Here is a 22,632-nt window from a genome sequence, read left to right on the forward strand (position 1 = left end):
TTAGAGTGTTTGGAAAACCACTGCTTTAGACCAGTCTTTCCCAACCTGATCACTCTTCAGATATTGTTGGACTACAGCTCCCATCATCCCTGACCATTGGCCATGCTAGCTGTGGATGATGGACATTGTAGTCCAACAGCATCTAGTAGAGACTAGGTTGGGGAAGACAGTTTTAGATAGCCTCCACGTAGAACTCATACCAATACCCAGAATGCACTTCATGCTTAATCTTCCTAGATTGCATCTCAAAACACAGCAAAGGTTTGTTTCTGAATGTTCCACTTTATCCCCACCCCTTTTTTTGTTAACTTTGTCAGTTCGTAGCCTTAATGCTTTGCTTTCATTGGAAGAAACCAGGAGAGCTGGGGGTGGCTATCCGACTCTGTAATCCTAGGAAATTGCCTGAGGCTGCAAACACCTCCCTGGTGAGAGTAGACAGCACCATTTTGACTGCGTAAGGACTAGCACCCACCCTTAAACATCGCCAATCACGGAAATTATAGTTTCAAGAGTAGGTATCCTAGAAAAACGCAACCTCAGGTCCAAAGTAGACAGGACACCACTCGCACAGTGAGCTATTGTGTGAATGGCGATTTTAAAATAAATTTAAATAAAGTACCTATTAACACCAGGCAGGGGCCTTCTTCGTTCTGCTTTTCCTTTTTTTAATTGTCTTCAGAAAATTATACAGACAGCAAAACGAAGAAGTCTAAATTAGCATTGCCTTCTACCAATAAGAAATAATAATAACTATTACAATAATGAAAATACTAACAATACATTTACTTCCCCTTTTAAATTTCTATTCTGGTTCCAATATATTACTATTCTATAAGAATCTATTATATCCTTTGCTGTTCCATATATTATTTTATTTCCCGAATTCAACCTAACCCTCTCCTCCTCCCCCCTGCTTCCCTTCACCTGTGTGAGATCTTCGCGTCATAAGATTTTTTTTCTAGTTGCTTTAATAAGATAGAATAACATGGAAACTGTTAAATTATAATTACTTCTTTTGTTCTTGCACGCTTTTGATGCCTACTAAAAACCATTTTCTTTCAGCAAGTCTGCCCAGACGTGCAATTTTGTTACGTATACTTGCTTACATTGGCTTGTTTTTAAAGTCTCCTGGTTTTTATGGTTATTTTGGGGATATAGTCGTACCATGGAAGTCGAACGGAATCCATTCCGGAAGTCCGTTCGACTTCCAAAACGTTCAAAAACCAAATCGCAGCATCTCATTGGCTGCATCAAGCTCCTGCAGCCAATCAGAAGCCACGGAATCCCCCTTGGACATTCGGGTTCCAAAAGAACATTTGCAAACCGGAACAATCCCTTCTAGGTTTGCGGCGGTTCGGGAGCCAAAATGTCCAATTTCCAGGGAGTTTGGGATCCAAGGTACAACTGCATATACCTTATACTCCTACTTTTTATACCCTTTCCATTTTATAGTATTTTATATAAACTGCGTAGAGCTTTTAAATAAAAATTAACAAGTATCTAAATTTTTTTAAATGAATCATGAATAAATCAAATTAAATTAAATCAATTGGAAATGCAGGAGGACCTATCTGGGTAGGGATCCTGGTGGCGGGAGGGGTGTGGAGTTGGGGACTTTAACTGCTCCCCTCACAGACACACTGATCCAGATAGGATATTTCAATTAACTATATGCATGGGGAAAGGCTCCCATTCAGTTCCTGTGTGGCCCTCAACCTTATGGTGAATACGTAAGAGAAAACGATAGAGGTTGGAATGGATTTCTTAAAACTCTAGTAAGAAACCATTGAGGATTTTCCTGCCTGCCCCTGCATCACTCTTAACCTTGCAACGACCTCACTTGATATGCATAATGGCTGCCTACTTTCTACGGACTTTTCCCATTCTTATTTCCCGATGCACATGTTCATGGAGGAAAAAGCAAAAACTCCAGCGCTGCCTTCATTGCCCACTGCTACGAATGCGCTTTTCATTACAGGAATGTATGCTTGTGTGCACAACTTGATTCAACCCTTGGGGTTTCCTTTGTTGCTGAGCATCTTCCTGAACATCAGTTAACCCCACCTGATGCTCGATTTTCCCTGTGAAAGGAGGGGCGCATTATCTCTTGTGGCGCTGAGAGGTTCGGTTGCTGAGCAAAGGGCATTTCTCGTTGATAGACCAACTCCTGCCACCCTCCAAATTTCAGTAATTTAGAGAGGAATTAGCAAGAATTAGCAGGAGAGTACATGAAAGCTGGGCAAAATATAGATGGGCTCTCTCGCTTTTTATTACTGAATGGATATTCTTTCTGTGAATGCAGTGTGGGGTGAAAACCGCATTCCTCATACAGTCCTCTAAGAATAAAAAAAATCCATTGGATTTTGTAAAGGAGGATTGGGGAGCCTTTTTCAAACTATGGGATGTGTGCCCTTCAGGGAAACCTTCCAGGTGTGGGCGGGGCCAGAGGCAAAGGTGGGTGGAGCAATTGATGCAAATTTTGCCTTAGGCTAGTTTCTACACACATGCACACGCCACCTCTGTGTCAAGCAAGAGGCATGATCAGAGTTCAAGAATACCTTCCAGACAGGCAAAAACACTCAGGTGGTGAAGCAGAACCAGTGAAGGGTGTTGCCTAGGGCAGACAGAGAGACTTGGAGGCCATATTAGACCTCCAGATCTGATACTTCTCACCAGGGTTAAAAGCCTTGTGTGTAGCAACAGTCAATCCCAATGGAAGGTCAGATGTTCTATCCAAAGCCCACCTCATGGCCTCAGAAGACTTCTTCCCAATTTATAAGGACCACCTTATATGCTGGATCTGGAGAAGACCCATCTAATTCAACCTTCGCTTTCCAGAAGCTGCTGACCAAGCACTTCCTCTTTAATTCCAAGGCTACAAGGCTGTCTCCCAGGGGTCATATTTCACTGGCGGAACAAATGCATTGCATGCTGATTAGCCACAGGTTCAAGCCCAGGCTTCTCCAGTGGGGGGGGGGGGAATCGTAGGCAGCAGGCTAACAAAAAAGACCCTGGAGAACCGCTGCCATTTTGGAGCAGTCAGTACTGGGCTTGAAAATGACTAATGGTCTGGGCTCAGACTAATAGCCTGTGATTTATTTGCAGAGCATTTCAAAGGGGGAAGGGGAATCCAAGGTGGAGGGGAAACCAAATCCAACCAGCATGAGTTACAAAGGGGTTGAGTCAGGGATGGGGAGCCTGTGGCTCTCCAGATGTTGTAATTCTACAACTCCCAAACCCCTGGCCATTGGAGGGCTGGAGGGCTGCAGGTTCCTTGTCACTGGATTAAGGCTCCTTTCTCATCATTGCTACTTTAGCACTGCCTCCCAACACTGCTTTTCCAAAGAGAAGAGGAAAATGGCGATGAGGGTTCTTATGCACAATTTTGCACAAAGCATGTAGACCACCCCTGGGACTAGTAGCCACTGCATGAACAATAAGTTCATACTGCCATGTTTCTCGTGGGTCTTCATCTATGCTGAAAGAGCATCACCAGGTTCAGGGAATGGAAGCCTCATGCACCCATAGCCATGTTTCCCATACCTGGGTCTCCAGCTGTTTTTGGACCACAACTCCCATCATTCCTAGCTAGAATGATCAGGGATGGTAGAAATTGTAGTCCAAAAACAGCTGGAGAACCAAGTTTGGGAAACCGTGATCCATAGGAAAATAGGAACCTGCCTTCTGTTGAATCAGACCCATTGGTCCATTTAGCTCAGTATTGGCTACGCTGACTGGTAGGGACGTGGGTGGCGCTGTGGTCTAAACCACTGAGCCTCTGGGGTGGCAGTTTGAATCCCCACGATGGGGTGAGCTCCCATTGCTCTGTCCCACTCCTGCCAACCAAGCAGTTCGAAAGCAGACCATTGCAAGTAGATAAATAGGTACCACTGCAGTGGGAAGGTAAACAGCATTTCCATGCGCTCTGGTTTCCATCACGGTGTTCCGTTGCACCAGAAGGGATTTAGTCATGCTGGCCACGTGACCTGGAAAGCTGTCTGTGGACAAACACCAGCTCCCTCGGCCTGAAAGCAAGATGAGCGCCGCAACCCCATAGTCGCCTTTGACTGGACTTAACTTGATGCAGCCTAGGACTTGCCGATCAGAAGGTCGGCAGTTCGAATCCCTACGACAGAGTGAGCTCCCATTGCTAAGTCCCTGCTTCTGCCAACCTAGCAGTTCGAAAGCACGTCAAAGTGCAAGTAGATAAATAGGTACTGCTCTGGTGGGAAAGTAAACGGTGTTTCCGTGCACTGCTCTGGTTTGCCAGAAGCGACTTAGTCATGCTGGCCACATGACCCGGAAGCTGTCAGCGGACAAACACCGTCTCCTCCGCCAATAAAGCGAGATGAGCGCCGCAACCCCAGAGTCAGTCACAACTGGACCTAATGATCAGGGGTCCCTTGACCTTTAACTTTTAACTTTCCAGGGGTCCTTTACCTCTGCTTTTTTTACACTGACTGGCAGAAGCTCTCCAGGGTTTCAGATGGGGGACATTCCTAGCCCTACGGGGAGAAGCCAGGGATTGAACTTTGGACCTTCTGCATGCAAAGAATATGCTCTGCCACTGAACTGCAACACTTTTCACCAGCTGCTGCTTTAGAAACAGGATTGACATGCCCCTCCTCCTCAGCACTTCCACAAGAGTTAATGCCTTTGGCCTTCACTTTATTGGTACTCGGGGACTATCTGGCTGCTCTGGTTCTTTTGACTCCCACTCTGCACCTTCCACCTTTTGCATGGCTGGGGAGGTTCCTTGACATTCTGGTGCTTGGATATGTCCTTTTAATTTGCTGTCCTGTTCTTGCAGAACACCTTTCTTCTAATGCCAGCGATAGCGAAAGTAGCTACAGTAAGTTAACAGATTTTGTTTGGGTCTCCTTTTTTACTTTTGCTTGCCTGTGGTGGTTCTGTTTCTTCTCTCTTCTCCTGCCCCCACCCTCCCCCTCCTCCTTCAAACTTTTAAAAAAATACATATATAATGCCTTGTCACTTTTATTATTGGTGCAAATGGCTTGATTTGTTACCAGGTGCAAACGGAAACCAAACCACATCCACACTCTTCATTTGAAGCATGATACTGTTTTAATTTCCCAATGCATCCTGGGAAATGTAGTTTGCTAAAAGTGCTGAAAATTGTTAGAAGACCCCCCATTCCCCTCCCAGAACTAACATTCCCAGAGAGGTTCAAAAATCCCTCTTCTCAGGGAGCACTGGGAACTGTAGCTCTGTGAGGGGAATGAGGGTGGGTGGCGCTGTGGGTTAAACCACTGTGCTGCTTGGGCTTGCCGATCGAAAGGTCGGTGGTTCAAATCCCTGTGACGGGGTGAGCTCCCATTGTTCAGTCCCAGCTCCTGCCAACCTAGCAGTTCAAAAACACGTCAAAGTGCAAGTAGATAAATAGGTACCACTCCGGCGGGAAGGTAAACGGAGTTTCCGTGTGCTGCTCTGGTTCGCCAGAAGCGGCTTAGTCATGCTGGCCACATGATCCAGAAAAACTGTCTGCAGAAGCGGACAAACACCGGCTCCCTCGACCTTTAAAGCAAGATGAGCGCCGCAACCCCAAGGTTGTTTGCGACTGGACTTAATTGTCAGGGGTCCCTTTGCCTTTTAAGAGCACTGTATATTAACTACAGTTTCCAGGATCCTTTTGGGAAGCCAATTAAAATGGTATAGGAGTGCTTTGAATGGATGACATGAATGAGGTGCAAATACTGGGATGTAGCTCTAAAAGAGATATGGCCTGGTTTGATGTGTCCTTTCCAAACAATGTTTTCCTCCCATGATAAATTGGCAGCTTCTTGTGATCCAAATGTTGCCTTCCAAGAAAGTGGTTCAGTCAATATGTAAGAAAAGTCCTGCTGGATCAGGCCCAGGACCCGTTTAAATTTAGCATTTATTTTCCAACACTGACTAGGGAAAGGGGAGAAATTCCCTTTTGTTTGCATTTTTATGAGAAAGTGCCTAATTCACACACGACAAACCAAAACACAAACCGAATGGGGAAATGCATGTCATCGGGGAAAAGTGTGCACATAACAGTGCATATAAGTGCACATAAGTGTGAAAATAACAGGCGAAAATGCATGGCATTGTGGGAATTGCTTGCAGGACACTTATTTATTAAGAGAGAGTCACACTAAAATGCACTAGGGTGTTATTGTCTGTAAGCTAGTTGCGCAGATGTGTGGGGAACCGAATTGAAGTCTCTAAAAAAAATGAAGAAATTGAGAGAAATTAAGACTGACAGATCCATTCATATGTAACAGTTTAAAAAAGCTCTGCTGGATCAGACCAAAAGCCCATCTAGTCCTTAAGTCTGTCTTCACCTTAGGCAACCAGATGCCTATGGGAAGTCATAGAATCATAGAGCTGGAAGGGACCTCAGGGGTCATCTAACCCCCTTGGGTGGGCTCAAACCACCAACCTTCTGGTTAACAGCAACCTTCTGGTTAACTGACCCACTGTGAGTGCAACAGTGCTATCCCCTTTTGAAACAGCCCTCCCTTCTCGCTGGTACCCAAACACAGTGTTCAAATTTCAGGGGCCAAAACGTGAGCCTGCCTTCCTTAAACTTTTGTGGCAGCTCTGTTGGCTGCAGGGAGCATCATTTGACTACGATTTAGAGGAGGCAGGGGTTGGCACTTGTGCATTTCAAAAGTGCCCTCCAAACCAGGATGCTACCTGATTAGGAATTGGCAGGGGTAGATGGAGAGGAATACGGAAAGTTGCCTTAAATCAGGTCACACTGTTTGTCCAAATAGCCTCATGTTGTCCGTTCTGGTTGGCAAAATTATTTCACATCACCCCGCTAACTGGCCATTGAACTAGATGTGTTAGGGGTTGAACCTGTGATTTTCCACTTGCATGGGATTGTGTCCAACTCAGTTTTACTCGGAGTAGGTCCATCAAAATTAATGGACCTAAGTCGGGCACGGCTATAACTTTCTCTTACCACCACCCTGGTGGTGGGAAATTCCATTTACAGCGCAATGCTGTGTTTACTCAGAAATAAGTTCAACTGAATTGAGTGGGGCTTACTTCCTAATAAATGTGTTTAGGATTGCGGTCATAATAGGCTTGGCTTTGAATGTAAAATATCCCTGGTTCAAACCATGGCATCTCCATGTAGGGCTGAGAACAACTCCCACCTGAAACTCTGGAGGGTAACTAGTTAAAGGCATAGCCAATGTATGTCCTCCAGGTATTGTTACATTACTATTCCCATCAGATCCAGCCAGCATGGCCATTGGGCAGGGATGACAGGAATTTTAACCAGTTCTTACCATCACCTTCAATGGATTTACTCTGAATATGGAGAACATTCAATACAACCCACAGATTAATTATGTTCTCCTCTAAAATCAACTCCTTTGAGGCATTTGGGAACAATCTGTGATTCAGCATTTAAAAGCAAAGGCACTTGATTAACTCAAATTGAACCTAAATTTTCTTAAAAGAAACTGGAGCAAAGGAAAGGAGCTTCCTTCCACATCAGACCAGTGCATGTTCAAACCAGGCCTGAATTCTGATTGGCAATGCTCTCTCTGAAATCCCTGGCCTCCTGGGTACCCTATCCAACAAGCCGTCCATCAAATTATGAGTAGACTTTGTTGGTGCAATCTGAATGGGAGCTGCACAACTGTATTTCCAGAAAGAAAAACGTTGCAATCATTCCCAGTTTTCTTCTGCTGTTTCCTTAACATTTACAAGCCATTTGTAAAGTGTGTGTGTGTGTGTGTGTGTGTGTGTGTGTGTGTGTGTAAATGAAGCATGGAGCATCTCTCTCAGTGTACACTGAAATAACCATGGGTTTCATACCCTCTGTAAATAGTCAGAATAGTAATCTACTCTACTTTCTTCCAGCTAAACAAGATATTTTGACAGGTTACATTGACATAATCTGAACTAACATTAATTGACTTGCAAAGCAGTGCCCAGAAGCTAAAGATAGGGGAGAAATATGTTCAGTTCACATTTCAACAGGAACCTACTTAATTTGCACTTCCTGGACCCATCTGCAGACTGAAACGCAGCTTCTCTTTGAAATTCGCACTTCTCCTAATTTTGCAATTCAGGTCTCCAACCAAATATAGATCTCTCTGTGTGTGTGTACGAAAAAGCAAATATTCAGGGAAATCCTGCATTAAAAAGTGCATGTTACTGAACATAACACAGAGAAATGCATTGCATTTAGGAAATTGGCTTGCAAAAATTAAGAGAAATGCACATTAAAAGGTACATGGATTTTGACACAGACTTTTTTCCCCAAAAAAATTACAAGCTGTTGCGAAAATGGGGCAAACTGAATTGAAAAATGAGAAACCAAGAAAAATGGACATTGACAGATTAATCCGTCCCAACCTGGGCAAATGACAGATTCTACCATCTGCATTTTTATTTTTATTTTGCATAACCGCCGGGCATCATGTACAGGGTCAGCTCCAGTCTCAAGGATGAGGCATTCAGTATAGTCTATCATGAGTCCTGAGGTGTCACCAGGCTTAGGCGTGGAGTGGTAGGCTGACAGACAAGGAAGAGGAACAGGAAATGACATCAGGGGAGGCGGAAACAGGGAAACAGAGGCTGGAAGAGGCAGGTACTTCACTCCTCCAGGAAACGACTGCTCTGGCTGGAGAAGCAGGACTCCCACCTCCCCTCTTCCTTCCCAGGAGAAGGAGCACAGAATCCAGGAGGGCAGCAACCACCACTTGGAGTGGAGGAACCAGAGTCAGACGGGGAGGGCACAACCTAGTTGTCTAGAACCCAGCAGCACTCCAGTCACTGGGAATTGACACATCCTCCCCAATGCAATGAGCACCTGCACACTTGACAGTCTTGCAAGGCACAAGAGTCTCCCAAGTAAGCTCCCATGGCCCCATCTTTAAAAGCTTGGTGGGTGGGCATGCCAACCCATTGGGACAACTCCATTGCTTCTGTGCAGTTTGGAACTCCTTGCCCCAATCTTGGACTCCGAAAGCTTGAACAGCTTCTTCTAACCCAGCCTTTCTCAACCTGTGGGACCCCAGATGTTGTTGAACTACAACTCCCATCACCCCTAGCTAGCAAGGCCAGAGCTCAGGGATGATGGGAGTTGTAGTCCAACAACATCTGGGGACCCACAGGTTGAGAACCGCTTCTCTAACCCAACTGGTCGTACCTCTCCTGTCACCCAGCCTGAGCATAAAGGCTACTTACTGAGCCTGCCTCTCTAAAGATCTCTCCTTTCCTCTCAAGAAAGGGTCTGAACCAGACCCAGGAGATATTCATTTTCTGGTGAGCCTCCCCAGCTGGTTTCCTTGGTGCCAGTGGTGCAATGAGATCAGTGCCAAGTGGCCACGTTGGTAGTCTCCAGAGGCATTACCGCCTTCATCTCCTTTTGGTATCATTGCCTTCCTAGAGGTGTTCGCTTTCTGACCTCTCCCTGTTTGTTTCCCTTCTGTTAGAGGTGGAGAACAGTATAGCATTATTCTGAGTCAAACCATTGGTCTGTCAAGCTCAAGTATGGTCTACACCAGGCACCCCCAAACTCAGCCCTCCAGCTGTTTTGGGACTACAATTCCCATCATCCCTGACCACTGGTCTTGTTAGCTATGGATGATGGGTGTCGTAGTCCCAAACCAGCTGGAGGGCCGAGTTTGGGGATGCCTGGTACACACTGACAGGCAGATGTCTCCAGGATTCCAGACAGGGCCGGAGGTGGGTTTTTCCTATATAGAAGCCTGACCATTCTTTTTATTATTATTTAATTCCCTCCCTATTGGTTTCTACAGTGGGAGGATTAACCAGGCCAGTTCCAGCCTGGTAGAGTTGAAGGGCCTGATCCTGAGACCTCTTTGAGGAACAAAGCTGCCTCTGGTTACCCTCCCCCAGAATACCCCTGGAATACCGTATTTTAGAGCCTACCTCTGGCAAGTAGGAGATCTACGCCTGTCGAGATTCCCACAGGAATGTCAGGGTTGTCAATGGTGAACACACACACACAAACAGGCTGAGAGCTTATCTTTCATTGGTGAAGAAATTCCACTCCATCTGACCTGTCTGGTAGACCTACAAGTTAGTATTACATTTTAGAAAAGTTTTCATTCTTTAAAACTAAGTTGCCCAGATAAAATTGTTCAAAATTGTGACCAGTAACGTTCCCACTACACTCACATGCGCGCGCACACTTCATTCATCAAATGCATTCAATTAAAAGTACAAAGGAACTGACATCAATTGCTCAATCATTCCTGCGTCTATTTAGCCTAATTGCTCAATTGGCCATAATTGCCCGACAAAACTAATTGGGCGATAATGAAACAAGCTGAGTGTGTGTGTTTGAACTAAACTAAACGATTAAAAGCAAATGTCTGAATTGCTTGCAATGCATTTTTTATGCACCTTCCCAAATGTTGATTCTGTCGTTAGAGAGCGGTGCCTTTCTGCAGTCGGAAAAGAATTTGCTTATCGGTAAATTTCCATGCACGCTACCAAACCAACTGCTACAACTTCCATAATTTATACTTCAAATTTGCCTGTGAAAAGCAATACGTAGCAACATTTAGATAGTGCATGTTGAATGTTTCCTGTTATAGGGTTTTCTCCCAAAGACCCCTCGTCAGCCAACTCATGGAAAGAATCTGGGAAGGTGCATTGTGCCAAATCAGATAACTTGTCCATCTAGACTACCATTGTCTACTCTGACTGGCAGTATCCCTCCAGGATCTCAGGCAGGGGAAAAAAACTTTCCCATCACCCACTCCCTGAACCTTGTAATGGAAGATGCAATGGATTGAACCTCAGACCCTTACACCCACTGGACCCCACAATTTAACTATGATCCTTCAGGAACTCTGGCATTCATACAGGGCATCTGTGTGTACAAAGGCTCTCCACTCGCTGCATTACATAATCAGAACAGTCTCCAGCTTCAATTCCTCCTGTCCTTCCACTGCTCTGAAGTTATGCAGCAATTTTCCAGGTCTCCTTCCAATGGCTACCTCCACCCTGTGTCTGGTGCTCCTTTCTGATTCAGAGCTGGGTGAGCCGACCAAACCTTAAGTACATCGAACGTCGATTCTTTGGCACTCCTTCTGATTGCCTGATCATTGATCACGTTGGGCTGACCCCTTTTTTAAAATGTGAAATTTCCAGAGGTGCCGTAGTCAGCGGCTGCTGCCAAGCAACAAATGATCTATCCATTTTCTGCCTTGCTGCTGTTGGCCCAGCTGCTAGTAATCAATGAAGTAGCTTCTTTGACACAGCTGATTAATTATAATTGGGTTACGTTGACAGTTTAAACTGCTAGAGAATTCCGAATGCATTTTGGAACGACTCTGGTTTAAGCATCCTTGAAGAGTTGAAATTGATCTCCACATGGGGTGGGACAGGGGGGAGCATCTTCAGAAAGTCTGTTTGTCAACAGTGATTCCCACCCCCCTTTTTTCTTCTTTTCACAGGAGGGCAAGAAGATTGCATTCTCTCCTACGAACCTGTAACAAGGCAGGAAAGTAAGCAGACTGATGTTCTACTAAACATGTTTGGACCAATCAGATGATCAGTAGATGTCATCTATTCATTCTGGAAAATGAGGTGGTACAGTCCTGAGATGGCATACCACTTCACAGTGTAAAGGGGGGGTGTCGCACAAAAACTCCCTGCCATGAAAAAACTAGCAGAGCAGGATGAAAGCTCCTTTGGCCCACGTTCAGTCCACTGTGGTAGTTTTCTGACTGGCATGGGACACTTACTTGTATATGGGGAGGTGCATTAAAAAAAATTGATACCGCAGCTTAAATGGTACAGTCCACTGTCACATTTTAGAATTTTGCTATCTCTTTCTGCTGCCACTGTGACCCAGATTTAGCCTCTGTGACCCAGTCCATCCATGTACTTCAGACTGCAGACAGGAGATTATGTGGGGCTGCCCTTAGAAGCTGCTGGTGCAAATCGGCTGCTCACTGGGACATGATATCACCAGTGAGAAGAGTTGAACCAATTGCCAGTTAGCTACTGGGCAGTGTGCTGGCTTTAGTATATAAAGCCCAATACAGCTTGGGACCAGGGTAAACTGAAAGATCATTTCATTCCTTAGCCTCCTGCAGATCTTATCAGGCTGTGCATTCCACCTCATACAGGAACAGGGCCTTAACTGTTGTGGAACCAACCCTTCAGAATTCCCTCCCATTGGTCTTCTCAGCACCTACTGAAGGCCTTTTAAGTTTAGGTCCTTCCCAATCTGCATCCATATCAGAATTGTTTTTAGGATGTTGCCAGATGTTTTATTTGTTTTTCCACTCCTTTTTTTGCCCACCTGGGTTCCTGCAGGAGGAAGTGTGGGTTATTAAACGAACGAGTGAATTACATTCTCTGGTACTATCCCAGCTGGCTTGTACCATGTGAACTTTTTGCTTATGTGGTTTGACTCCTTACTCTAAATAGATTTATTTATGTTCCCAACTCCCACTTTGTTTTACTAACAACTGAACTGTCCAGGTAGCCTTTGGCTTGGAAACAGGGACACAGGTGGCACTGTGGTCTAAACCACTGAGCTTCTTGGGCTCGGAAAGTTGGCTGTTTGCATCCTCACAATGGGGTGAGCTCCTGTTGCTCTGTCCAAGCTCCTGCCAACCTAGCAGTTCGAAAGCACACAAGTGCAAGTAGATAAATAGATACCACTGTAGCAGGAAGCTAAACGGTGTTTCCATGCGCTCTGGTTTCTGCCAGTGTCCCGTTGCGCCAGAAGCGGTTTAGTCCTGCTGGCCACATGACCCAGAAAGCTGTCTGTGAACAAACGCCAGCTCCCTCGGCCTGAAGCGAGATGGGCGTCACATGCCATGGTCAACTTTGACTGAACTTAACCAGCCAGGGAGGGGTGCTTCACCTTTACCTTTTTTACCCTTTGGCTTGGACATAGCAAAATCTTTTCTTTTAACTCCACGATTGTGTTCAGTCCAATTAATTTCTACCAACTGGTAAACATGAGCCGTTGACTTGCCATCGCACTTTGCTTTAAAGTTTCCATCATCAAGATGTTCCTTTTCTTTCTGCATTTCAGTTAATTACACCAGACCAGTTATTATCCTTGGCCCAATGAAAGATCGAATCAATGATGATTTGATATCTGAATTTCCTGACAAATTTGGCTCCTGTGTACCACGTAAGTATTATATTTTCTGCGACCTCTTCTCCCACTTTTCTGTTTAATGTTGGGGCGGGGGCATTTTTTCCTTTCAGAAACCTCATTCCTGCATGGGTAACCTTCCAGGGGGCATATGTCATAGGTATGTGGGGACAGAGGCAAAACAGGAGCTGATATGACTCTTTTTTCATAATAATCATTTTTATTAAGTTGTCAATTTTACATTTCAAAATAAACATTTTACAAACTTTAAAGTATCCAATGACTTCCCTTCTTCTCCTTCCATGGTTCATTTTACATATCATACATCCCTGCATATTTTACTATAACCATTCAAATCAGTTTTCCACCTTAACATCCATCAAAAATTATTTACTCTGTTGAATTTATCTTAACACAGGCAGCGTTTTCAGCTGTATACCGTTATTTCCCATGTATTCAATAGATGTTTGCCACTCTTCTTTAAATATATGTTCCTCTTGCTCTCTTATTCTGTGTATTAAATCTGCAAGTTTTGCATATTCTGTCCACTTAAGTGCCAGTCCTCTTTAGTTGGGACCTCGCTCACTTTCTGTTTGCATACCTAAATATCATTTTCTGACACCTAGGAATTGCTGATGTGACTCTTGCTCTTTTGGCTACATTCAGGCAGATATTTCTGTGGCTAGTAGCCATGGATAGACTTCGCCTCCATGTTTGCTTCTCCAACATACTAATTCTGACTTGAAGCTGTGACAGTATGCTTCTTATCTCTCCTGCTGCCTTTCCTCATGATACCTTACTAAAATAGCATCCATTTTTAAATCTGGTGCATATGCTTTTATTACAAGACCACCACATATGATGAAAGGTGCCTTCTTCTTTTACACTTCCAATAGATATTTGAACTCGTCTTACAGATTTTGCTAATTTACTAGGAATCAGAGCTGTTACAGCATATAGATATGCAGATAGAATCATAGAATTGTAGAGTTGGAAGGGACCACAAGGGTCACCTAGTCCAACCCCCTGCAATGCAGGACTCTTGCTCAAGGTGAGATTTGAACCCATGACCCTGAGATTAAGAATCTCATGCTCTACCAGCTGAGCTAACCTAGATGGGCATATATATATATAGATAAATGAATGAGATATTGTTGTTGTTCCTGCATGAAACTGGTGAGGAAATGGGTGTTTGTTCCTTGATATCTGAAGAGGAGAATCAAGATGTAGACGTATCTTTGGGTTGGCGAATTTCATTTTTGTCTTGGTGCACTTACAGAAAGCTTTATCCTGCTTTGTTTTCCATCTTCGCTCTTCTACCCCGCCCCTAGATACAACTCGGCCAAAGCGCGATTATGAAGTGGATGGTAGAGATTATCATTTTGTCATCTCCAGAGAACAAATGGAAAAGGACATCCAAGAGCACAAATTCATAGAGGCCGGACAGTATAACGATAATCTTTATGGGACTAGCGTGCAATCTGTCAGATTTGTGGCAGAAAGGGTAAGTTTGTCCCCGTAGCAAAGGTTGCAGCAGATTGGCAAGGGAACACTGGCCTGGGCAGATGAGGTCTCCAAAATGCCACAACGCCATCAGAGAGGGCATGAGACAGGCCTCCCAGTGTTAGCTCCACTGCAACGAAGAAGACCCCGTCTGGTGAACCACCTCTGGTAGCCACCAACTGTAAAGGAGATGAATTTATTTGACCCTAACTACATCAAGCTATATTCTATCTTTATCACCAAACTCTGAATATAATTGCACATTGTATTAATTAACATTCTTTTTTAATAATATTAGTGGCCATGTGACAATTTTAGCCTACAAATTTTATTGTTTCGTGTCTTAACCTGTATATTAAGGTACTTTTATAGCTCTGTTTAGAGTAAGTAATGTCTTGATAATATAAATGTTTTAAGTTTTTTGTATTAATCCAGCATATTTTCTTTTCATTGTTGAACGATTCCGTGTACGTTGCGGCAGCCTTTGGCTATGCGCAATAAAACTGACAGAGACTGAGACCTATGTGAGAGGGCAAGGCGCTCTCTTATTGGCTGAAATCATTGCAAGAGTTAACCAATCTTCACCTGCTCCCAACAGGGCAAACACTGTATACTTGATGTATCAGGAAACGCCATCAAGCGACTACAAGCTGCGCAGCTGTACCCCATTGCGATCTTCATTAAGCCTAAATCCTGGGAGCCGTTGATGTGAGTACTTGTCTCCTTGAGACTGCTTTTAAACCATTAAGGGTAGGAGTATTCCATGCCACCCAGAATTCAGCTCCCTGCCATTTCCAGGATTTGGAACATTGCATAACATGGGGTGTGTGCTTTCCTGGTGTGCAGCTGCCTTTGGGCATTGCTGGTTATGTTCAAGTCCAGGAAGGGTGAGTTGCACTTCTTCCATTGATGTATAACATTCAAGACAGAAGTACTGTTTCTGGAGGACAGGAGACAGGCAGGTGTGGCGGACTCCTTGATCCTGAATGGAGTAACTGTGCCCCTAAAGGAGTCATTCTAGACTCACAGCTGTCCGTGGAGGCACAGGTCCATTCTGTGTCCAGGGTGGCTGCCTGCCAGCTCCATCTGATATGTCGGCTGAAGCCCTACCTGCCTGCACACTGTCGCGCCAGAGTAGTACATGCTCTGGTTATCTCCTGCTTGGACTACTGTAACGCGCTCTACGTGAGGCTACTTTTGAAGGTGACTCGGAAACTACAACTAATCCAGAATGCATCTGCCAGACTGGTGACTGGGAGTAGCTGCCGGGACCATATAACACCAGTCCTAAAGGATCTACACTGGCTCCCAGCACATTTCCGGGCACAATTCAAAGTGTTGGTGCTGACCTTTAAAGCTCTAAACGGCCTCGGCCCAGTATACTTGAAGGAGCGTTTCCACCCCCATCATTCAGCTCCGAGGGCCTTCTGGGGGTTCCCTCACTGTGAGAAGCCAAGTTACAGGGAACCAGGCAGAGGGCCTTCTCGGTAGTGGCACCCGGCCTGTGGAACTCCCTCCCATCAGATGTCAAGGAAATAAACAACTATCTGACTTTTAGAAGACATCTGAAGGCAGCCCTGGATTGGGAAGCTTTTAGCTTTTGATGTTTTATGGTGTCTTTATATTATACTGGAAGCCACCAAGAGTGGCTGGGGCAACCCAGTCAGATGGGCAGCATAGAAATGATAAAATTGTTGTTGCTGCTGCTGCTATTTGCATCTCCCCACAAGAGATACACAAGTCACTGCCTCCACTGTTTATCAGAGCCTAACTTAGATGATGCGTGAATTACAGATTTGCTTTCAGACATCACCATCGTCAGGCATGGGCCAAGGCCCACACTCCAGCATGGGGCCCGCTGCAAATCCTGCTGTGCCATTTTACCATAACACTCCTTTCGGGGAATTACAGCAACACCAGAGTCGTCCGCGACTGGACCTAATGGTCAGGGGCCCCTTTACCTTTACCTTTACAGCTCATCCAGCTTTGGGTCCACTGACTGAGCCCCAGCTGAGCCAGGATGAGCAAGTTAAACAGGCATATCTTTGGCTGATATAATAATAATAATAATAATAATAATAATAATAATAATAATAATAATAATTTATTATTTATACCCCGCCCATCTGGCTGGGCTTCCCCAGCCACTCTGGCCGCTTCCAAAAAAATATTAAAATACTATAATACATCAAACATTAAAAGCTTCCCTAAACAGGGCTGCCTTCAGATGTCTTCTAAAAGTCTGGTAGTTGTTGTTCTCTTTGACATCTGGTGGGAGGGCGTTCTACAGGGCGGGCGCCACTACCAAGAAGGCCTTCTGCCTGGTTCCCTGTAACTTGGCTTCTCGCAGTGAGGGAACAGCCAGAAGGCCCTCGGTGCTGGACCTCAGTGTCCGGGTAGAACGATGGGGGTGGAGACGCTCCTTCAGATATACTAGACTGACGCCGTTTAGGGCTTTAAAGGTCAGCACCAACACTTTGAATTGTGCTCGGAAACATACTGGGAGCCAATGTAGGTCTGGGGTTGGGTTCTTAATGCTAGCTGAGCGCAGCTGAGCCAGGAATCAGTCAGCCAAACCAGAGATCCCCTGCACCCTAAGCTGTTGATCCTGGTGGATCTCGCCATAGGAATGCCCCCCTTAGCTGCTGAAACAGGAGCACACAAAATACTATTTTTTGAGTAGCTTTCTCCTTCCTTAGCATAGACACATTTGGTGCATTCCCAATTCAGTCAGCGGGCAGATTCTTCTTCCCAAGAGCTAGGTCAACTGTAACAAATGTGTGTTGTCATGTGCTTCTTAGCCAATTCCTTATGCATCGTCATGCACGTAATTTTCAGCATGCTTCGCACGTGGCTTATGCTGTGCAGTTCATTTTGGCATGCGTCTCTGGTTTCAGCTGGAGTTTCGGATTATGGTTCCATGTCTCTCTGCTTTGCTTATCCACATGCCGCAGCCAATTTCCTAAAATTAACCAGTGCTTGGAAGGGAATCTGTATCCTCCAACCTGGAAGCCCAGCATGCCAGTCGCAGATGTGTGGAAGTAGAGTGTGACGCTCATTTACAGTAGTGAAGGAAAAGCAGTTTGCACAGACTGGGAGCTATTGTTGTCCATGTTCCAATTGGAAATGAGTTTGGGAAATGAACTCTCCAACAAATTGAGCCCTGGCTGTGTTGCCATGGAAAATATCGCCTGCCCTCATTTTGACTAAGCAGCATAATGAGAGAGACCTGCTTCTGAGGGGTATCATTACTGCAGGGATAGTCAACATGGTGCCCTCCAATGCCATTGAAACTCATCTCCCATTTTGGCTGCAGTTAACGGAGTCTAACAACATCTGGCAGTTGGAATCCAACAACATCTGGCAGGCAGCATGTTGCGTAACCTTGCATTACGCTCTTTTAATATGAACATATTTTAGTGTTCCTACAACATCAATAGTTTATAGGAGAGTTCTGTTTTTCAGACGCCACTCTTTTTGCCTTAGTTCCAGAGCCTCTAACAACATGGCCTGTATGAAGGCTTGAGGATTTACTCTACCCCAACCCAGATAAAAAAGGGGCACTTTAGTTATTTATTTTTAAGATAACTTGTTGGGGCTTATTTTGGCTGCAGCAAACGACTAATGAAATGGTGACGGATCTCCCTTACCTCCAATGTGTCTCTAGGGAAATGAATAAACGTTTCACAGAAGAGCAAGCCAAGAAGACGTACGACCGAGCAATGAAATTAGAACAAGAATTTGGAGAATATTTTACAGGTATGCATTGCTTGGGAAGGTTTCCTCTGGCTAGAGAACCCCCCCCCCCCCTCAGCTCAAGGAAGGGCCACATTCCCTTATGGACATCATAGTAAATATTTTTATATGTGCATTTAATCATATAAATTAGCATAGGCAAAATCTTTCAACCTTTTGGGGGATGATGCATTCCATCTTTTGGGGAAATGCAGAAGTGGAGACCCTAACTGCCTACCCAAAATTTTTACCCATGTGACTGTTAAGAACCTTTATTTCTTTTCTGCAGCTATTGTCCAAGGAGAAACCTTAGAAGATATATATAACCAATGCAAACTCGTAATTGAAGAACAATCTGGGCCTTTCATCTGGATTCCTTCCAAGGAGAAGCTATAAGTTCGCCAATTCACCTCTGATCACAATGGAAGAGCATTTAGAAGAAAACTTAATCCTATCTTATTTGGAAGCTTTTTTGGGGTGTGATTTTTTTTTTTCCGGGGGGGCGGAGGGGAAAGTTACTTTTACGTTTCTTGCAGTCAATGTGAATTTTTTTCTGAATGTACAACACAAAGTGTTCGAAGCCATGAAGGACATTGATTTGGTCATAAAGGGTAGAGAAAAGAAGAAGAAGAAGAAGAAAACCTTTACAAAAATAAGAGAGAGAGACTTTTGCCATATTAACAACAACAAAAAAGGAAACTGCTAGCCGTGTGCTCGTTGCACCACTGGGCAGAGATGGACTTTTGACGCGGAAGAGCCGCTGTCTGAGAAAGCTGGCCGGCAGTGCTGCCTCCACCCCAATCTGTATTCTTGGCTCACCTCAATGTGTTCATTGATTGCTTTGGAGAAGACGTTCCCAGGCCTTGGACCTCAATATTACAGCTCAATCCTGCAAGGAGCATCGCTCTGACTCCGATGGGTAAGGCGGACGCTTGAAGCGGACATGGATGAAGCTTGTATTTAAACAGGACGATGAGCTGAGTGCCCTGCATCTTGCAGGATAATATCCTATAGGACCTGATCCATCTTCCACCAAACTCTGGAAAGACTTTGAATAGCTTGTTCTGGATGTTGGATCAGGGACTTCTGCTGGGGTGGGCTGGTTGTTTTTTCGTTTTGGTCATAGCGCATTTGTATTTGCTACACCTCGACTTTCGTATAACTATGCACATCAGGTTTTTTTGGGTTTTTTTCTGAAACCAATCGGGAGTATTATTTTTCCCTGACCACTTCAGACCCACAATTTCAACAGGTTTGTAATGCCATTGAGGGTCCAGGCAACGAATTTCATTCCACATCAGAACACTCACGCATTTAAAAAAAACAAAAACTTTGGGGGTTCAGGGTACTTAAACTTGACAGTGAGGGATACAATTGGGAAAAGCTTTACGTTTTATTTTGATTGTCTATATTATCATTTATATAAAGACAGAAGGCACTTAACAGATGGAATAATTTATTTAAAGAAATCTATATTGATGTATAGGCACTAATTTCTATAGGTGACAAAATATTTTGTGAGATATTTTGTAAAGATTAAGTAATTGAAAGGTGAACTATTTTTCACCCTTGGCTGGCTGTAAAATGCAAAGGTCGGGGGGGGGTGGTTTCGAGTTGCACTATGCCATTATTTTCCCCAGGAGATTTCCTCATAATCTTATTTCTTAAATTCTAGATGTTATTTTTTTACCTTCCTACCTTGAAGGTGTTGTGTTCTCCTCCCTTTTTATTCTAGCTGATAAAATTTCTAGGCGTTGCTGCACTCTTAAAGAGGCACTTAGGACAAGAGAAAACAGATCTCAGAATTAAAACGGATTTCTGCCCCAGAAATAAAGTGTGCAGCCAGTTGGGTGTTAGTATTGCAAATGGCTGCTGAGATATCAGAATCAGGTTACTGGAAAGAGAATTTCAGTTCTTGGGCTTTTGAGTTACTCAGTTTCTCCCAGAAAAGATACACGTGGATAAACGTGGGAGGAATTGTGGGATGGCATTGTTGTGCCAATGACACCATGTGGGCACTGCAAAAATCTTGCCTGCATGTGGAGCCCCATTCCACACACACACAAAAAAAATAACCCATCTGGAAGCACTCAAAATGTCAGTGGCCTCAACGCAACTTCTGTTTCGCTTTGAAAATAATTAATTAAGACAGTCGCCATTGTAAGATCTCTTCCAATCTGTTCCCTTGGGAACTGTTGATAGAGAAATTGCCAAAAAAAAAGCAATGGTGTATTTTTATTTTTATTTTTGCTGGCAAACCACTGACAAAGTGTTTGTTTCAAGGCCCACAATACTTGGGGTAATGTTGCAAGTGGAGCATTCCATGTCTGGAAGCTACCTAGAATTATGTTTTCTAATCGCAGGAGAGTAAGAAGAGCCAGCTATAGTGTGTCAGGGATGTGCATGCACAGAGCACTGACTGACAGTGCCCATGCCTACCAGAAGATAGCCCTGTTGAGTTCAATGAGGCTTACTCCCAGGTGAGTAAAGGACTGCAGCCTGAATCTCCCATATGTGGCTGGCATTTGGATATTAGCAAGCAGCTGCTTGGATTATTTAGCACTGCAGGAAGAATGGGACATTATCTTCTGTTGTTGCTTGGCTTTCAAGACCAGGGGATCTTTGTTGCTGGCTTGTTTTTCAGCCTGGGCGGGGATTAAAAACAGCTCCTGCCTATCTGTTGCAGGAGTCCATCATTTTACATCACTTTTCTTTGGCATCATTATTGTATGCTTCAGTTTGTACATACGTTTTAAGAACCAACATCTCAATTCCTGCACCTAAAATCTCAACCATGAGCTCCTGTTTTAAACATTTCAGGCTCTCGTCTAATGATGCAATCCAGAGGAGACACATTGTCACGGGGGTTTGAATGATTCACTGTGCACTTAAATCCCACTGACTACAGTACCTGGATTGGAATGTACAGCTCCTGATAGAGACCTCTATGGCTCTCCCATCTCCTCCAATCGATGGGGCAGTTCCAAGGATACTCTTTTGGGTAGAGGAGCACCATTTGTACACTGGAGCACCCATAGGTGCATGGAATTGCATGCCTGGGGAGATGGAATTAGCTGGAAATACAAATAAGAAAAAGCGAGGGCTCGTGAGAAATTCTATAGGCCAAGGTTGTCACTGATCTCTAATGTAGCATTTTCTAAGACACGAGGTGCAATGTTATCACCTCTGACTTGCTTGTACTCACAATCTCCTTCTCAGATGGGTTGTTATTGATCTCCCCCATTTCAAAGTGTGGGGAAGGTGGGGCGAGCAAGACAAGGAGTCAAGGAGTAAATAGAATCACCCGAGGCTACATGGTGAAGGACTCAAAATTCATTTTGCCTTCATCATGTGACTTGGTGTTCACTTGGCCACACTGGCCCAGCTAAACTTTCCTTAACATCTGACTTAAGATGGACACAAGAAAATGTGTTCTTCTCTTAGCGCTGTTTGCTTCTGTCCAGCTAGCTCCAGACTTGCAAAAAAAGAAAAATCAATCAAAATATTTTCCAAATCAAAAGGGCTAGAAACTTGGTGGTTTTTCCTTTAAAAGGAAAAAAAAGGAAAATTAGTGATATTTGGAGATCATTCTGCAGAAATCCAGAGAAGTTCAAATCCTTAGGAACAATTGTTCATCTTTTTTATATCAGCAAAATGTTGTTGTCTCAGGTCTAGAGGTCTAGAACACCTCCTTAAGGACCTGATGCAAAATCTTTCTGTCTGATTTCCAGTTCTGTTTTTCACCACTCCCATCAGTCTTTCTGTTTGTTCTGTTTTGTTTCTCAGTTAAGCATGTAACCTTCTAAGAGAACTATCCTACTGATAAATGTTCTGTTATGTCATGTGCTGTGCTTTCCAGTTTGGCAGTACCACTGTGGCTGACTACAATCAATTTCCCATCAGTCCTTGGTTACTGTAGTAACTTTTTTTTCCTGTTTCCGTGTGTGTGTGGATGCGTGTGTGCGTGTACGCGTGTGTATGTATGTGTGCGTGTTTGTGTGCTTCCAGCTTACAGTTGCCATTGCACTTTTTTTAAGGAAAGAAAGAGAGGGAGAAAAATCATCGAGAAAAGCAGCAAAAGAAGGCTGGCTCTCTTTTAGGATTTGCATTTCCATTTGTTTCATGTCTCGATAACTTACGAACTTTGTGTTCCTTTTACAGCCGCATTCGCACCATGCATTGAAAGTCACACGATACCAACAGCATGGCTTCCCCCAAAGAATTCTGGGAGCTGTAGTCTGTTACAGTTGTTAGGAGATCCATGTTCCTCTCCCAGAGCTACAATTCAC

The 22,632-nt window shown here is 44.3% G+C and overlaps 1 protein-coding gene and 2 long non-coding RNA genes across 37 annotated transcripts in view; 1 reads left to right on the forward strand and 2 right to left on the reverse strand.

The window, feature by feature from the left end:
* Window positions 1–22,388, forward strand: part of DLG2 (discs large MAGUK scaffold protein 2) — a 902,142-nt gene extending 879,754 nt beyond the window's left edge. For 23 of the 35 annotated variants that reach the window (XM_083736268.1, XM_083736240.1, XM_083736270.1 and 20 more), the window contains 7 exons: window positions 4,811–4,852; window positions 11,442–11,492; window positions 13,040–13,141; window positions 14,437–14,609; window positions 15,207–15,316; window positions 18,276–18,367; window positions 18,633–22,388. In XM_083736268.1, coding sequence (XP_083592394.1) covers window positions 4,811–4,852; window positions 11,442–11,492; window positions 13,040–13,141; window positions 14,437–14,609; window positions 15,207–15,316; window positions 18,276–18,367; window positions 18,633–18,739 — 677 coding nt within the window. In that variant the 3' untranslated portion in view covers window positions 18,740–22,388. The remainder of the gene's footprint in view (window positions 1–4,810; window positions 4,853–11,441; window positions 11,493–13,039; window positions 13,142–14,436; window positions 14,610–15,206; window positions 15,317–18,275; window positions 18,368–18,632) is intronic. The other 12 variants (XM_083736269.1, XM_083736271.1, XM_083736274.1 and 9 more) reach the window with 1 other exon arrangement.
* Window positions 699–12,880, reverse strand: LOC310843968. The gene is made up of 3 exons (XR_014563836.1): window positions 12,866–12,880; window positions 3,408–4,077; window positions 699–3,372 (listed from the first exon to the last, which is right to left on the reverse strand). It is a non-coding gene; the product is annotated as an uncharacterized lncRNA (long non-coding RNA).
* On the reverse strand, window positions 4,859–11,590 carry LOC310843879. Its single transcript, XR_014563735.1, has 3 exons — window positions 11,475–11,590; window positions 7,995–10,050; window positions 4,859–6,209 (listed from the first exon to the last, which is right to left on the reverse strand). It is a non-coding gene; the product is annotated as an uncharacterized lncRNA (long non-coding RNA).
* Window positions 22,389–22,632: the final 244 nt, after the last annotated feature.

The sequence above is a fragment of the Podarcis gaigeae genome, assembly GCF_964106915.1.
Source record: "Podarcis gaigeae genome assembly, chromosome: 4".
Lineage (NCBI taxonomy): Eukaryota > Metazoa > Chordata > Lepidosauria > Squamata > Lacertidae > Podarcis > Podarcis gaigeae.